The sequence below is a fragment of the Hippichthys cyanospilos genome, chromosome 18 (assembly GCF_059441005.1).
Source record: "Hippichthys cyanospilos isolate Australia breed blue-spotted pipefish chromosome 18, RoL_Hcya_1.0, whole genome shotgun sequence".
Classification (NCBI taxonomy): domain Eukaryota; kingdom Metazoa; phylum Chordata; class Actinopteri; order Syngnathiformes; family Syngnathidae; genus Hippichthys; species Hippichthys cyanospilos.
In genome coordinates this window covers 15447744-15466380 of record NC_142386.1, presented here as the reverse complement: position 1 = coordinate 15466380, position 18637 = coordinate 15447744, and the positions used below count along the sequence as shown (strand labels likewise).

At 40.5% G+C, this 18637-nt stretch overlaps 1 protein-coding gene across 1 annotated transcript in view; it reads right to left on the bottom strand.

Moving 5' to 3' along the window:
- Positions 1 to 12056, bottom strand: part of smg6 (SMG6 nonsense mediated mRNA decay factor) — a 42305-nt gene extending 30249 nt beyond the window's left edge. The window contains exons 1-5 of the mRNA XM_088441506.1: positions 11914 to 12056; positions 8569 to 9846; positions 4200 to 4785; positions 411 to 606; positions 203 to 313 (exon numbers count right to left, since the gene is read on the bottom strand). Of these exons, the coding sequence (XP_088297632.1) occupies positions 203 to 313; positions 411 to 606; positions 4200 to 4785; positions 8569 to 9846; positions 11914 to 12001 (2259 nt within the window). The 5' untranslated portion in view covers positions 12002 to 12056. The remainder of the gene's footprint in view (positions 1 to 202; positions 314 to 410; positions 607 to 4199; positions 4786 to 8568; positions 9847 to 11913) is intronic.
- Between the last annotated feature and the right edge of the window lie 6581 nt (positions 12057 to 18637).

The following is an 18637-nucleotide window of genomic DNA, read 5'->3' as shown; positions in this document are numbered from 1 at the left end:
GGGTCTTCACATAAACTGGTAGCACTTGGTATTACTCAGTACCAAAGAAGTAGCTCTCGGCTTCATAAAAGTTGGTGACCCCTGCTTTAAATGATTCCAAATCATTAACAAAAAACAATAGTTTAATGCTAGTTTCATCTTTGAGCTTTGTTCTGTGCAGACTTAGTTCATAGTTCAGTGCTGATTTAAATGACTTGCATACCGTTTTGCGCAGCGGCCGTGCCCTGATGGCCATGCCATCCATGTAGTCTTCAAGTTTAAACTGGTAGACAGTTTGCAACTTCTGGAGTAGAGCATCAAAGAAGTGTGCTCCCTGGAAACAAATCACACAAACATGCATAGCCAGGTCAGCAAAAACAGCATTTTTTTTTTTTTTTACCCCCCGAAGGCGGTGTTGCACTGCACTTGACCTCGTCCAGCAATGTGAGCAGTACGTTGCGAATGTGCGGTGGATCATCGTCAGAGGCAGGGTCCTTGAGCAGCTGGCGAAAGCGTTCAATGACCTGGTAGAAGACATTCTTCCACAGCGCCTGGTCCACACTCTGGGAATCAGCCAGCTCAATGTCGCTCAGGACCACGCGCTCATACACACCCAGCAGCTCTGCCCTGACAAGTCAACAGTACACCAACCAAGCGTAAATAATTTTAAGTTGCAAATGTGTTGAAACAATCAAGAGTATTTTTTTGGGGGGGTCATACTGCCCACCAGCCATTTAAATGCATTTAAAACTACTTGCAAATATAGTATATTCAATTTTGCTCATTAATATATTCAAATGAAATTTCAATTCCCAATATCTTTATTCCCCCATTATTCTTGTGCATACCCTGTCACAAAATGGGGAAAGAAAAATGCAAGCAAACATAATATAATAATATAACAAAATATTTACTTACAATTTTCAAACTTTTATGAGGTAAGGCAAATGACCCAAAACCCAAAGAAAAAAATCATTTTTTCTTAATTTGCACATGGGCATATCAAATGTTCTTGATTTTTTTTTTTTAACTCAGTGACGTAAAATTGTTCCACACTTGAAAGGGCCAGTACCATGGAATTTTTAAAACTTTTTAAACTTTCAATTCTTTCTTTCAATTCTTTTCAATTTTCCCTGTCTTTCGGTGTCTTTCGTTCCCATGTTGGTCGTTTGAATTTTTGTTTTTTCGTAACTTCTTGCTGCTCCATATCGGAATTGCAGGTCAAAATTATGTAATGCATGCTGAGGAAAAATTAAAAAGACGGCGGCACCGCGTGTTCACCTGCGCTTGACTCTTCACTCATACTTTTTCATGTTTATCGTTTAAATTTCCCCGTCATTCATTTATTTCTAACTTCTTGCTGCTCCATAGCGGAATAGCAGGTCAAAAATATATAATGCATGCCGAGGAAAAAATTTAAAATATTGCGGCGCCATGCCTTCACCTGCGCTTGGCTCCTCACTCATACCGTTGCATGTCTGTCGTTTAAATTTCCATGACATTCGTTTATTCATAACTTCTTTGTGCTCCATATCGAAATACTGGGTCAAAAATATATAATGCATGCCGAGGGGAAAATCAAAAGGATTGCGGCGCCACGCGTTCCCGAGTGCATGGTTTGATCTGGATCTATTCTGCGCTCTGCGGCTCCTGTTTAGTAGTTAAATAGCAATTACCAAGAACGCATTCTCGGATTTATCTGATTTTTTTTTTTAATAACAAATATTCCTTAGTATAATATCCATACAACGCTTATATTGTATGAATAAAGTTTATATTCTATAAATACATTTTGAATAGTTTGCTGATTGTTTTTAATACATTTCCTTTAGTGAAGCACAATCTAGTGGCTGCATAACCCAACTTTATCTAGTGGATGCATAATGCAACACCAGCCAATACTATGGTTTCAACTCTATGTATATATGACATTTTTAGAAACTCGGCCATTCATTGATGGTGCGCCTTATAATCCGGTGTGCCTTATAGGGCAGAAAATACGGTAATCCAGCACAGCTAATATTCAAGGTCCAATCAGTTAAAAAATATTCCACTGGAGTAAGATCAATTGAATATTTTCAAATTGATTGGAGCATGATAAGTGGCTGTTACGAATTAATTCACTATTTTTAAATTAATCTCCGGTACACTTTTTCAGTGTAATTTACCTGTGGGTTTAACTGTTGTTTATGAGTTGTGATACCCACAACTGTCGATCAATTTGTTAGGAGGAACAGGTGTTTAGTGTCTGCGGTCACATGACAAGTTTTACTTCTTTAGCTTTCCATTTCATTTTGTCAATAAGAAGCCCGTTTTTGGCTGCTTCATTCACTCTGCTGGGATAGGCTCCAGCACCCCACTACCCTCATGAAAATAAGCAGGCAAGACGATGAATAGATGGATAATTCATGGCCTGACAGCTTTCGAACTACATCATGAGAGGTGTGCGGTAGCCACAGACTGAGATGTGCGGCTTCAGTCAATGAGACGTTTCACTTCCTGGTTAGAAATGTTGGCTAAAAAACAAAAAAAACCCACTATATTTAATAAGAATATATTTGATTTATTTAATATTAATTGAATTAACATATTAATTTATTATATTTATATTATTTAATACTCATATGTAACATATTTAATATAAAAGAAATGAGCAATGTGCCAAATATAATTTATATGTATCGGAATAGCAGGTCAAAAATATGTAATGCACACCGAGGAAAAAATTAAAAAGACAGTGGCTCCACACCTTCACTCGTGCTTGGCTCCAAACTCATACCGTTGCATGTTTGTCATTTAAATTCCCTGACTTTCATTTATTCCCAACTTCTTTGTGATCCATAGAAATAGCGGGTCAAAAATATGTAATGCACGCCGAGGAAAAAATTAAAAAGAAAGCGGCGCCACACCTTCACCCGCGTTTGGCTCCAAACTCATACCGTTGCATGTTTGTCGTTTAAATTTCCCTGACTTTTTTCGTTACTTCTTTGTGTTCCATATAAATAGCGGGTTGAAAATATTTAATGCATGTAAAGGAAAAAATTAAAAAGCGGTGCCACGCCTTCACCCGTGCTTGGCTCCAAACTCATATCGTTGCATGTATGTCGTTTAAATTTCCCTGACGTTAGTTTATTCATAAGTTCTTTGTGCTCCATAGAAATAGTGGGTTGAAAATATTTAATGCATGCAGAGGAAAAAAATAAAAAGACAGCGGCGCCACGCCTTCACCCGCGCTTGGATCTAAACTCATATGGTTGCATGTCTGTCGTTTATACTCGCCTGCAGTTAAATTTCCCCGACTTTCGCTTATTCCTAACTTCTTTGTGCTCCATAACGGAATAGCTGGTCAAAAATATATATAATGCATGCCGAGGGGAAAATCAAAAGGATTGCGGCGCAACACGTTCACAAGTGCATGGCTTGATCAGGATCTATTCTGCGCTCTGCGGCTCCTGTTTAGTAGTTAAATAGCAATTACCAAGAACACATTCTGTTTAATCTGATTTTTTTTAATAAAAAATATTTCTTAGTATAATATAAATACAACACTTATATTGTATGAATAAAGTTTATATTCTATTACTAAAGTTTGATGACTTTGCTGTTTTTAATACATTTCCTTTAGTAAAGCACCATCTAGTGGCTGCATAACGCAACTCTATCTAGTGGATGCATAATGCAACTCCAGCCAGTACTAAGGTTTCAACTCTATGTGCGCCTTATAATCCTTGCGCCTTATACAGTATATGGAATTTTTTAGAAACTCGGCCATTCATTGATGGTCCGCCTTATAATCCCGTACGCCTTATAGTGCGGAAAATACGGTATTTATTTTGAGAACATGTCTGACACTTTGTTGATTCTTTTTTGTGGACAAATTTTTTGAAAACAGATCTCTTCTATGACCCAAAAAAGAACACTTTGTAGATTACTTTTTGTGGAGCAATACAAATGACGTTTGAAAGGTGCTAGAGTCTAATAAATCAGAAATGATTATGTTTTAAGTTTTTTTTAACCCAAAAATGCTTTGCACTGTTTAAGGGATACTTTGCTGAAAATATATTTCAAAGGCAGTACGTCACTGGAAAAAGCTTGAAAACCACTGCACTAGCGTGTTGAACATTGGGTATAGGGTTGTTTTTTTCAGCTGGTCCTCTGCTGTAAAAGGTCGGCGTAAGCACGACCGTCAAAATGACGAGGGTGATTTCTAGTGCACCAACCTGAGCTGAGCCATGCGCTCCAGTCCGTCTGCACTTAGTCTGTCTCGAGATAGCAGGTTGCTGAGCTGAACTTCTTGGGCATCAGCTGCCCTCAGCATGCGCCCCAGCTCGCCCCTGGCCCGCTGCTCCGCCTCTTCCACCATCAAGCCACCACCCGATGGTGAGTAAGCTCTGTACAGTTGAGCCGGCACGTATGAACCGTTGCCCACCTGGTAGGGCAAGGATGCAAAAGGCAAGCCATAGCGCTGGCCGCCAGCTGGCGCAGGACAGCAGTAGGGATTGTCCGACTTCTGAAACTTGTAGTAGGCCAAAGTGGCCACTTGCTGCCCCGCCATTTCATCGTCTGTGTCCAGAAAGTGCAACTGCGGGTAGGCGGCCGATGGGACGGACAGTCGGTTTCCACTAACCAAAGGGGCTAGTGCCGGTTTCTGCTCTGGATTGTTGGGGTCCCAGAGGCGCCTGGTACCTCCGCCACGTCCTCCACGGGTCCTGGGGACGGTTCCGCCTCGGGTTCCACCCAAAAGCAGGCGATGGCCCCATCCGGGAGGGTTGATCATATCAGTACGGGATGGCAGCACCAGGATACCTGCAGCATACACACGTGCGTTATTTTCTTCAAAGAGGCATTTCAACCATATGCGTATTATATAGACTGTTGATTGTGGTGCTATTCTGAATAGAATCATTTGATTTCACTGTCAATTGGGCATGGGCTGTTATCATATTCTAATGATAAAGGGAGGGCGGCATGGCTCGGTGGTAGAGTGGTCGTCTGCCAGCCAAAAGGCCGTGGGTTCGATCCCCCGACCATCAAGATCATGTCAAGTGTCCTTGAGCAAGACATCCCTGAATCGGATGCCAACTAATTGCTATATCATATTTTTTTAACAAACATTAATGATTGCGGCTGCAATTAATAATTTTAGTAGAACAATAATCTTTTGATTGCTTTTCTTTTTTTAATAATCAATGATCTGATTTAAAAAAAAAAAAACATCTACTTTACTCCCTCAATTTGTCCATCCATTTCTAGAGCTGCTTATCCTGAACTGGTTGACAGCCAACTTCAGGGTACAGAGACCAACATCCCTTTATTCAATATGACAGTCAGAAAGGGATTGGTTATCATGTCAGAAAATTTCAAAACATGTTCCATTCATGAAAATCGCAAATGTTTTTCACTGGCTAATTTTGCAAAAACAATCAATTTGTTTACATGGACGACTGAGTGAATATTTACTGGTAACAGGCTGAATTTCTGAGGATTTGGACAGTTGGAAGTAGGGCCGCACGATGATGTCCAAAATAATAATCACAATTATTTTGGTCAATATTGAAATCACAATTATTAATCACAAATATTCATCATGTTTGGCCAAACGTGTATTTATTGCCCTTTTTAAAAAAAAACAACAAAACCAAGCAGTATATAAACACGGCTTCAAGGCTTGATACTTATAAATAATAATAATAAACAAAAATAAAGTAAATAATTATGAAAACAAATTCACCCAAGACATGGCAAAAACTTGGCACACAGAGCACCAACGCTGACTTACTTGCTGAGTGCAAACCAATGAAAAAAAATGAAGCCAACTTAGAATCAAGTACATTATTTACTTTTAAGATAATTGGAATCAATTAGCAATCAAACTGTCATTTTTGGTCATTTCAAAACTAATTTATTCTAATTTATCAAAATGGGTCTCAATTGACAGCTAGTACGTTCTTCTATTTGCATACACTCCGACAGCCATTCCATCTTAAAAGAAGCGCATTTATTTTTTACTTCAGCTTGGTGAGTGAATGTGTCACTGCTCGTTCGTTTCACAAGGAAAAGGGGTTAGCGTTGGCGTCTCTTACCTGTTTGCTAGCTAACCTGCACTGGGTGTATATGCAGGGAACGTTTCTGTCAATGCGAATGATTGGATGAATAGTGTAAGTGAAACTTATCGTGTCATTGGCTGGACTACTCGCTGTCACTTTCCAAAATGGTACAGAAAACAGTATTATTGGTCTAATTAATCAGGTAAGATTAGGTTTAATATTAGATATTATTTATTATGTTTAAACTGCATTTTGTTATATGCGCAGCAGAAGGTTTCTTGTTTGCTGAGAACGTGTGAGCATTGCACAATTGGAACACTGGTCCTAAAAATTGTGCAATAAAAGGACAAAATTAGGAGCGGGAATCTTTGTTTCGCAATTTGATTTTGAGTTTGGGGTCTCTGATTCAATTCAGAATCAATTTTCAATTCAAAATGATTCAATTGAAGCAAAAATGACTTTTGTTTATATCTATTGATGCGTAAAGAATCATCACACAACTTCGGTCTGGTTTGCATGACAGAAAAAAAAGGGAAAGTGTCTTTTTTGTTTTTTTTTTACTAATTATTGATTCATAAGAAACACCCCCCCCCCAAATTACATGGGGACAACTGCTGCTCTTTGAAGTTAGCTATAAATGTTATAACTTTTACATTATAAAATAAGTATGAACAAAAAATGAAAATGTCACCCAAATGAAAATTATTAATATTTCTCTGTGCATTTATGACAAACAAGAGATGAAAAAAAAACATATTTAAGTGAGCTCCTAAATGGTAAAAAACTCAAACAGCCGACTTTGTATGTTTGGACACGGACACTTCAGCTTGATATACTGCTAGCGTCTTAGCAGTACAGTAATCCCTCGTTTATGGCGGGGGTTACGTTCCAAAAACAACACGCGCAAAGTGAAATCCGTGAAGTAGCCAACTTTATTTTTTTTATTATTTTACAATGCAATCCTAAACTATAGAATAAAACCAAAAATCAAAACCTGTTTAAAAGCCCCAAATTTGTTTAAAACAATCATTTTAATATAGTAATACAAAGTTGGAAACATTGCCACTCGCGTTTTTCACAGTCCCAGCTATGCCTCTTCTTCATGAACCCACACATAGTGCGAGTAGCTCTTAAGCTTTCTTTTTCTGAGCAAGATTTTTATAGACGGCTATGCCCGGACATCGAATTAAAGTGAAGCCTCTTGTATCATAACAATACACTTGAAATTTCAATTTATTACAAAAGAAATCTAGGTAAAAATCATATTTCCAAAGCTGTGCATTTCTCCGTTGCTCTCTATGTGAGGACACACGTGTGTTTCCACTCAGCACGCCTACGAGTCACGTGATTGGCTCACAGAGACCAAGCTGTCAATCAATGTGCTTACCAGCACGTTTGTGTGTGTGCTGAGTTTTGCGCACAGGAGAGACGAAACCAAGCTTTTGGATCCTCTTGCCTTTTGTAATAAATTGACATGTGAAAAACCAATACAAAACAGCGTCAATATTTTATTTTGAGACAACAGTTAAAGCCCCACAATGTACTGTAAAAAATATTCACTGTAAAAAAAATCCGTGGAGCAGCGAATCCGTGAAAGATGAACCGTGATATAGCGACTGATTACTGTATATCAAGTGTCATTGCCTTCTTGACCCACACTTTAGCTTGATAAACTGCTAGCGTCTTACCTCGAACAATATAAAAAACGCAGCGTGAGGCATTAGCATAGCTGCGCTAATTTACAGTGGTAACTCAAGCCAAGAAACCAGGACGTGAACGAGAGTATGTGATAGGCTAAGGCCTTGAAATTGCGTTGTGTGAACAAAGTGTATCACAGCTTCCCTACAAAAAACATTGCATCCAGAGGACACATGTTGATTTGAAAGTATGCAGCCCATGGCAAAAATTATGCATCACGGACGCAGTGATGCTAAATGGAGCACTTCAGCTAGTAGGGTATATATTAGGAATCAGGTGAGAAACCCAATTCTATTTCACTCTGGTGGAAGGCTGCTGAAACTAGCCAAGCAAGAGCTCTCACCTGGCTTGTAGAAGGGCGGAAGGGAGAACTTGGGACAACTGGTATGTGCAGCGTTTTCTTCCTTTTTTAACAGCTGTTGAACCGTAATTACTGTGCTAGGATAACGATAGTGCAACTCAGTATTTAGCATAGGATCGGCCACTTGATTGCGACATTGAAACTTTTGTTTATTTTGGCAGATGAGTATTGCCATAAAAGGAGGGACACGCAACGTAAAAAAGAAGAATAAAGGTGCTGTCGGAGAAAATATTGGCTCTGCCAGATCCCGGAAAAGTGAAAGTTCTCAGCAATGCTCTCCTTTCCGAATCCACAGTAAAGTGCACAGCAAGCTAACTACCCTTTCCTGATACTGTTGCGTGAAAAGTGAACTTCATCTTAAATTCGCGACTTGCCTTGCGTAGAGTATAAACGACGCACTCCATCTGAATGTGGCATTAGGATAGGGCACTGCGGATGTGAAGGAATCGATCAAATCCTGGTATAATCTATGCAGGTACGTACCCCGACCTCTGCCCCGAGGAGGCGGCCTGTGTTTGTGGCACTCCCCGGAAGCGGCCTGTCTGATGCCCGAGGAGATCCTGAGGATTCCAGGCCCCCTGCCTTTGCCCCCTTTCAACCTATCAATCTCTCTGGGGTCATCTGCCATATCACTGGTCTCCCCTCCTTCCACAGAATCGGAGGACTCCCCGTCAGTATGACGGCCGTGTGAACCGTATGTTTCCCCCACAGGCCTATTGGCGGCGACTGGGCCAGCAGCACTGCTGGCTGAGCTGCTGCTGTACGTGCGAGGGCGGCGGGTGTCCGATTTGGAATAGCGTTTGGAGGCAGGTGCAGCGCCATTTGATTTGGTGCGGTTGCTCCGCTGGCTTCTCCGTTGGCCATTCTTCAGTGTGGGAGTGCCCTGGCCGTCTTCTCTGTTGCCAATGTTTTTCTTGTTGTCATCGTGGCTGCTTCTTCTGCTCTGTCGTCCCTTGTTTGTAAACGTTTTTTCTATTTTATTTACCTTGTAGCCCTCATTTGTCTCTTTTTCACATTCAGCCGATGCTGCAAGTACATCCTGACTCTTCTCCTTTTCGCGGCCTCTTCTCTGACAGGCTCCCCTCCTCTCCACTTCCTCCCGTCTTTCCTGTTCCATCTTCTTCCCTCTGTGTCCGACTGCATCCTCAAAGTCTTCACAGTACGCATTCCCTATGACGCTGAGTTTTTCCACTTTGCTCAAAAGATTCTCCACTGAGTTACTACAAGCCATCTGGCTTCTGTCATTCCAGTTGGTCTCCTTGGATTTGGCATTTTCCTGGGTGCATTTTCCACTGGCACAATTTCCCTTCGCTTCTTTTTCTTTGGCTTTGTGATGGTCAGTCCACGGCGGCGACGGTTTATCCAGCTCTCGCACCCTGTCCTTTCCTGGAGCAGTCCGGTGGCTTCCAGGCTGGTAAAATTCCTGGTCAGGTTTGCGGGCTTTCTTTGGCTTGGCGGCTCCGACTGAGTGCAAACTTTCTTGGGGGTTTTCGGGTGTGACTTGGTCCGGAACAGCCTCGTTATTGATGGCGGGAATGTTACTGCTGTCGCCTCGCATCCTGCTGTCATCATACACAGGAAGGTTCTCTTTGCCATTCCTCAGTTTGGGATCACGCGAGTCCAATGCCGGGGAATGGCAGCAATGCTTCAGAGTGCTTTCAGCCTCGTCTCTGGCATGTCGCTGGCGTTCCTGTGTGGGCCCTCGCTGGTAACGCTGCAAGTCAGGACGCCTCCGTTGCTTCTTGGCCATGTGATCGTCCTCTGCGTTCCATCATATAAAACACAGAAACATATGTAAAATACCATTTCCAGCCTCTCATGCCCATGCCCTAGTCTAGTAATTCCCAACCACAGAAATGATCAGGTTCAATGATCCAAATTCACTCATGGTTTGAAAATGTACAAATATATCAACCTATACCAGTGAAATATTGTGGAAAGTATTTTTTAAATTCTCTGCCAGTCTTGTTGCAATTTGGAACTATGTTGAGCTGAGTTCAAAGCATCATTTGTATTAATGTCATGCCGCGCTATACATCACTACGCGCGTCACTGCTTACGTCACTAAGATGCTGGTCTGCTATTGGTCAGCGTCACGGTTTCAAGAAGGCAACATGCGAAAGATATGAACACAGATTCATAAGATATTTTATTGTCTCTTGCTTACTATATCGTATTTATTGTGCATTTTAGTGCTTAATTCAAACTTGAATTGGTTAGCCATGGATCCCAAGATTGATAGTGATGTTAAAGGTAGAAGTAAGAAGATGATTAATAAGGAAACAAAGCTAGAAATAATCAAGAAATACAAAGACGGCTTAGCTAGGCTACCCTCACTAGGGAATATGGCCATAACAAGCTTGTCCCATCACTCAAATGCAAATAAATCCTTTATATATTTATTTATGATGTTATTTAATTGTACACATGTATTTATACATAAGTAGCACTGACTATTTTGTTGCAGATTTTTGATATGTATATACAATTTTGAAGTTTTTACCTGGGGTTTTACACACTTTAGCTAGTTGACATTGGTTTTCTATTGCCCGCCATATGACGATTTGGCCTTACGATCCCAACTGCGGAACTGATTAATTTCACAAAGCAGGAGTCCATTGTATACAGAACCAGTAATGATTTCAATTTACTCAGAGTGAAGTCCGGGCTTGTTCATTGGAACACAATGCTGATGTATTTGCAGAAAGCTGTGACCGACTATGTTATAAAAATGGTAACAGGTGGAGACTCATTGAATGGTGTTTTCTACCAAAACTGAAATATTCTGCCTGTCACGTTTCGTCATTGGCCTAGATAGACAAATAAATACACAAAATCTGTAAACACAAACAAACTGGACCAATTCAATGAATCTTCATTAACCATATCACATGATTCTCACGCAGAGTGAAATTCCATGTACTGTATTTGATTTTTGTTTCAATCACAATTTTTTAAGTCTGTAGAATCCATGTAATTGACTATATTTTTCTAACTGCAAGTTTATTTTTGTAAATATTGTGGGAGGTTTTCAATTTATAATTTTTACATATTGCCTGTGAATTTTAAATTATTTAATATCATTCGTAAATCGACTGTTAACTGACTCAAACAAACACTTTTACTGCTACTTTCGAAATTGGATCATTTCCTGCAAAATGTCAGTGGCTGGGAAAAAAGGCTAAAGGCGCAACAACTGCCTAACTGTCACCTCCCATCAAAATATAAACGCTATCAGCTTTGTAGAATCGGTACTCTCCCTATTTCGTCTTAGAGTAATCATTAATGCAGGCAGTTATAACCACCTTCATGATGACTCCATTAATCACGAGGTCTACGTCTTCGGCAATTATTTCAACAATTAAAACTGAGAGACGTAATACTGTTATGAGTAGCGTTTCAGAGATGTAAATCCCGCTCAATTTTCTGCTCTACAGGCGTACCTTAATCACACTTTATGAATAAAGCGTACATATTGCAACACAATTAAGTATTTCCGAAACACTCTCCCTTTTGTTGTCTTCGTGACGTCATTAGCAACGCTTGTTGTTTAAAAAAAAAATATTAAAAATCGCACACAATCTTGCCGCTGACTTTAATGTATGTTGTTATTAGTTGCAGGGATCAACATGTCGGCAACGTTACAAAAATAAAAAAACAAGGCGCGATGAAGCTAGCAATAGCAGGATGAAAATTAGCCGCATTAGCGCCAACAGTTGAGCGAGCGCGTTTCGCCTGTACTTGAACGTAACGCAGCATCGACATACAGCGAGTTCCAAGCATTTAACTTTTCCGCCGCCCTTGATTTGTTTTACTCCTTGCTCACACCTTGCTCACGCGAACAGTTGGACGCCGCAGTGCCTTGGGCTCGAAGTTCGGCAGCGGAAATTCGCACTCGGTCGAGCTGCTCCGCCATCTCGGTTGGCTTTAATACCAAAACACAACTATGGCTACGGAAGCGGCCACAACACAAACTTGGTGAGATATGACGTCACTTGCTTTTTGCACTACAGTATTTGCCGTAATTGAAGAAAGCTCTTGCTAATCCCGGGAGCGCAGTTGCGGCTCAATGTGTAGGTGGGGCTAACGTGTGACTCCACCCAGTATACGTTTGTCACCATATATTTCAAATGACTGCCATGGGTTTATGCGCGCACTAAAATGCTTGTGAATTTTTGGAGTATTGGAGGATAATGCTTGTGTAATTGAAGAACAAGGGCAGATTTTATATTCCTCACTGGCTGCATGTCTTTATCTAATTTGAGTTATCTAAGCTTTTTCTTCTAAACTCTTCAAACAGTGATCAAAGTATCAAACCACAGCCAAACGTTAAAATGACTATCCAACAAAACTCCACATTTTAGGCGTTGTCTACAGGCTTATTTAACCCGGATAGTCATGCGTCAAAAACCTGTCCACATTGCTTTGTTAAAGAAATTGCTGCTACATGAATCCTGCACAGTGCGGTTTAATTTGTTTACACGCATGCCAAGTCGCTAGATGGCAGTAGTGCCACCAAATTCAGTCCTATCAGAAAGAACTTCCACCTCTGACATGTCCAATCAGAAAGAAACTTTGCATCTGATGTCACTGGGATCTGCGGGAAAAAGAGTAGCGCGATGACGCTAATCTCTAGTTTACGCTTGTTGCTGTTTTTTTTTTTTTGCTTGCTCTTGACGGATGTGGACGGTTTTCTGCTCTGCTCCACTCCCTCCCTTACCCCCCCCCCCGCTTTTGCTGTCTTTGTCCTATGCTGTCTGCTGTCTCAACTATCATTGTCGTCTCCTTCAATATTCTGTTCCAACATCTAATCATGAAATTGGTCAGCTGGGCTTTTGACTCGATCGACGAAATGTTCTCAACGAGAAAAAGCTGGGGGGTATCCTTACCAGTCCTCTGGGATAGCCGGCGCAAGGTACACCACCACAGTGAGGGTGGTGTGTTGATCTTGTCGGAAGGGGATAGGGGAACACCTACATTATTGGAATTTTGATCATGGATATCCACCTTATTGGAGCTGGCGAGCATCTGGTTAATTGCAAAGTTTCCCAGACAAGCACCTTTTTCAGCATTTGGCAAGCGTGTCTTAAAAGCAGTGGCTGGCCGTCAGGGCCACCAAGGCCTTCTCTGCTGGCCTAACATAACCTAACATCATAATTAAAACAATAATAAACTATAATAATTAACTATAACTATAAAGAAAAAATGTCAATTTCATTTTTAATTCATTTTTACTATATATATACTTTTTATATTTTATTTTTTATTATTATTTTATTTTTATTATATTTATTATATTATATTTTTACTATATATATATATATATATATATATATATATATATATATATATATATATATATATATATATATATATATATATATATAATTTTTAAATTTATAAAATTACTCTCCATGTTCTGTTCTTTTCATGTCATATCCATTTGGTTACGCTCTTTGTAGTGTTGTAGTTTTAAGTTGGAGTTTTTAGCCAATTACAATTCAGTTAGCTTGTGTCGCCAGGCTGTATATAATCTGCCTTAGCCAGAAGCCAGGGCATTCGCATCAACACAGCGCAGACTTCTGCGCAAGCGCAGATGGATATGTGAGCTGCCCGAATAACTTAATAGACAGCTGTAATAGTCAACGGCATCATAAGGTCGCCATCTAGGGGCCTCATGTTGAACGTGATGTGAGTGGATGCTCACTGCAGGAAGGCGGTGCAATGCTCAACAAGCAAGCTATGTGGTGTTGGCTTTGGCTGAATGCTTTAGATGCGTAGCATAGCTATTAGCTAACCTGTTTCGACTTGGCCATATTTCTGACTTGGCTAGCAGTGGCCTGAGCTAACCCTGGCAAATAGTTCTGCTGGGAATGCCTTTTGTTTGCAAAGGATCAATTTGGTGTTTGGCGCTACACTGGATTTGCAAACTTCAATTGTTTAACCAAGGCAGCAACGAGACACCAGAGCACGTCTGGACACACGCGCTACGGTACCTTTAAAAACTTATGGGGACACCCAAGTGGATATACAGTATTGTACATCTCAGTTTGAAGGTAAAGAGAGCTCCTCAATGCGCTACGGTGCTTTTAAAACACTTTTGGGACACCCGAGTGGATACACTGTACATCTCAGTGCAGAGAAAACGAGACGTCCATTTTTTTGGATTGTGACCATTGTTTGTTTTGGTGAGTGCAAGCATTTTCTTTATTTATTGTTTCATTTTAATATGTTTGTGTTATATCATTTTGTTTATATTGAATTTATATTAAAGAAATAAAACAATGTTCTTCTTATATTAAACTGTGATTTGTAATTTGGACTTCATAAAATTTTGTGGATATTTATTTTAAATTATTTTTAATTCTTTTAAGTTTTGACAGCATCACGTATAATGATGAAAGTTTTAGGGTTTAATTAGACAAGTTTTAGTTGCTGATGCGAGTTTATTGATGTTTAAATACTCCAGAAAATAGCCTGTGTATCCCAGCAATGCTTACGTGTGCGCATGAGAAGTAGTTATTCGAGAGTCAGACATCACTGTGACATCACTGTGAGCTTGAAACAAAGTTCAATTTTGGTCTCTTCTCCCAATCCTCCTCTTGATCATCCAGTTAGTCATTGGCAAATTTCAGAAGCACCCTTAGATCATCGTTGTGTTGTTAGGGGAACCTTTCGGCCAATGCAGGATAGGTCTCATGAGGACGTACTGTGTTACCTATCTAGTATCCTAGCTGTCTTCGAATCATTGACCTGCAGTTGGTGCCGTGTAGTTCTGGGCTGATTCCTCACTGTTCTCAGGATCATTTGAACCCCACGAAGTGAGATCTTGTGTAGGGAGCCTCACTCCAAGGGAGACTGTCAGTGATGTTATACTCAATCAATTTTACAATGTTTCCAGCTGTTGATCTTTTCTCACAAAGTAGTTTTACCAACTGCAATTAGACTCATCCCAGCTTTGTGCAACTGTACAATTTTATCTCTTGTGTCTTTGGGAAGCGCTCTGGTCTTGGTCGTAGTGAAGACTGGAGTCTGAAAGGGGGCAGCAGACAAGGAACAACTTAGCACTGCTGACTTGACCGTGCAATGTGGCCACTCCCCTGGTGCCCTCCATAAGGGTCAGAGCGTAAGTAAGAACTTTGATCAAGCCCATCTGCCCATGTGAATGAAAATTCATTTGGAATTTGGAAAACTGGCTTGCTGTAATAAGAGTACAGTATTTGTTTGGAATAAATCCTTGGTGATGCGGCATGATATGTGATTCTTACTGAAATCATTACCGAATGCACAGGAATCTTTTACCATGGTATGTAAACAGCATTCTTCATATGAGCACGCAAACAAAGAAAATTAAGGTGAAAGGTCCAACAATCTTATTAATCAATCTATCTAAATCAATATCTTCCAAATATTTAGTAAACTGTTTTTTTAAATACTATGTATAATTAAATAAAATTAATTAAATGAATTAGTAAATATAAATTAATATCATTTAGATATTCAGTAAATACAAATAAATTTCACTGAAATACAGTAATTTGTATCCACCGGAGTCACCAGACATATTTTACTGGGGCACGTGCCCCAGTATAGATCTGCTGTGCCCCGGTAAAAAAATTAATCAATTAAAAAAAAAAAATCATTTTAGAATGCACATTCTACTTTCTATGATACTTAATTCCTACTGTATTGATGTGCCACGACTCTCCACATAAGCAACACACACATGGCAATTTAATATCGTAATTTATTTACGTGCAAGACGTCAGCTTTATAATCAGTACAGTACTGTACTTCGTTGTCAGGGAGAGAGAAATAGAGCGCGAGAAAGAGCCCCCTCTCAGGCGCAGGTGAAATCGATAAGTATGGAATTATATGTGCCACTATAAGGTGGATTTGGAGGAGTTTTTGGGGAGTGGGAGGAAGCCAGAGTGCCCGGAGAGAACCCACGCAGGCTCGGGGAGAACATGCAAATTCCACACAGGAAGGCCGGAGCCAGGTGGATTTGAATTGGGATCTTTGAACTGTGAAGCGGACGTGCTATTCACTGTGCCACCGAGCTGTCAGTGCCTGTCCAGCAGCAATATCCCTATGGCAATAGGGTTATTGCCATAGAGGTATTGCTGCTATGGCTTGCTAGGTTTTCCGCTGTGTATCTGTTGATGATGTTCAAGACTTTTTTGACTGTGACTGAAAACCTTCACAGATATCTGCAAAGTTAAACAGTAGAACTGGCCAAAGCTGAGGAGTACAAATGTGCCATGTGTACCACTCTAAAAAATATGCATACAGATGAGAAGGCTGCTGAGCTTTTTGACAGAGCACAGACCTACTGTGCAGCCAACTAGATCCCAGAGCCATGTGCTGTGACCAGACAAAGGCAAAAGCAAAAACGCATGGAGGACTATGTTGTCGACTCTAATAGTAGGGCTGTGAGTGACCTAGGTGATGCAGAGAAATTGAAGGCAAACTTGTATCTACCTTGCCTTGATAGGATCGTTGCTGAGATGGATCAGCATCTTTCATCTTTCAACAGCCAAATTCTAAAAGGTGTTCAGGCCTGTAATCCAGGATTTGACAGCTTTCTCTTTTTCTTTTTTTGCTGTCATCAGTAATGGTTCAGAAGCCTGGAGTAAAGTGCACAAGTTGGACAGATGCATTACCAAAGTACATGTCACATTCAAAGATCTTGACAGCAACATAGTCTGATATGATTGAGTAGTTTAAAGACCTATTTGTTTTTTATGATAAATAAGTGCTGAATGTAGGGCGGCTCCATGGCCAAGTGGTTAACATGTCCGCCTCAGGGTCTCAGAGTTCGAAACCAACTGGCTCAGGCCTTCCTGTCTGGAGGTTGCATGTTCTCCTCTGGCCAGTGTGGGTTCTCTCCGGGCACTCTGGCTTTCTGCCACACTCCAAAACATGCTTGGAAGGTGTATTGAACACTCTAAATTGTCCTTCGGTGTAATTGGGTGCATGAGTGGTTGTTCGTCTCTCTGTGCCCTGCAATTGGCTGGCAACCAGTCCAGGATGTCCCCCACCTACTGCCCGTACACAGCTGGGATAAGCACCAGCAAGCCACAACCCTTGTGAGGATAAGTGGCTACAGATAATGGATGGATAGATGGAAGTGCTGAATGGTCTTTGTCAGGTTCATTTGTCAGACATTTGTAAGAAACTGTACGTAAAAAAGGAGACAAGGCAATCTTCCAAACTCATGCATGAGGGAAGCGAAGAGGAACTGGCCAAGGACAATTCTACTGCGCTCTGCCAATCTCTCTGACTCCCCTTACTTTTATTTGATACAGAGATCCCTAACTACATGAAGGTCCCGCCCCCCAAGGGGCAGGAAAAAATGCAAGTCTATGGCCGGGACCTTGTGTACTTGTTCTTCTATGTGTGAGCATGTGGGTGAGAAACTAATGCATGTATGAAAAAATACGTAGCGAAACATTCTTATAATGCAGAGCAAAAACATCAATAAGAGTCACAGCTGTGGGAATGCTCCAACTGGCAGGCTTGAGCGGCCTTCCTTCTCCTTGAGAGAAAACAATGACAAGACAGTTTTTTTCCCACAAACAGAGCACTTATTCTCCCAGCGTACCATCAACATACCTAGCGGTACATCAGCAGTTTAATTATTCATTATTATCATTCAGTATATTCATTCACACAGCAAAGCATTTCTTCATTGCGAGCGTTAATATTTTGTAGCAAATGTATAATCACTATATCTACAACTATTCTAGCAATAATTATTCTAACAATCTTTTTCGCACACTTTGCATTATCTCATGACTTTTTTTGCCCCAGTTGTACAAATCTGTGTTGGACCAATCAACGACCTCCAAAATATTTTGTCACGTTTTTGAACCTCAAAGTAGAAAGTGGGTCATTCCAGAATTGGAGGTCATTTTACATCCCACCCATCAAATTTTAAATAATCTACATCAGTGGTCTCCAACCTCTTTTTTCACCACAGACCGGTCAACGCTTGAGATTTTTACTGCGGACTGGGGGACTTAAAATGTACAAAAATGTATGCAAATTACATGAAGTCAACCAAAAAACTGAATTACAAAAGCTATTAATTTCAAGGGAAATACCTGGCACAAATGAAAATGCAAACGAGCTAAATGCATACAGGACAGCACTATGCAATATAACATGATGCAGAAGGGAACTAATATTAGCTAGCATGCTATCCACAGTCACAAGTTGTTGGATCAACAAACAAATTAATTACAGTTGTGGGCCAGATTTAACAGAGACAAAACAATGTGTGCGTCACCGACTGATTTCTCTCAAACCACACCATCCTTCTCACAACAAAATGTAATATCAATAGCTGCCAGAGGTGGCGCGAAAAAACAAAGATCAAGCCAAACAAAGCACAAAGGAATGAACTGCGAAACTAAATCAGTTCCAAAACATTATTTTGGGTGTGGCCCACGCGGCCCGGTATGGCGTTATATTTGTGCCACAATTACGCACGCGCGGAAAAAAAAATTGAGCGTTGAAAATCAAACTGAGCGAGCGAAAACAGATTTTG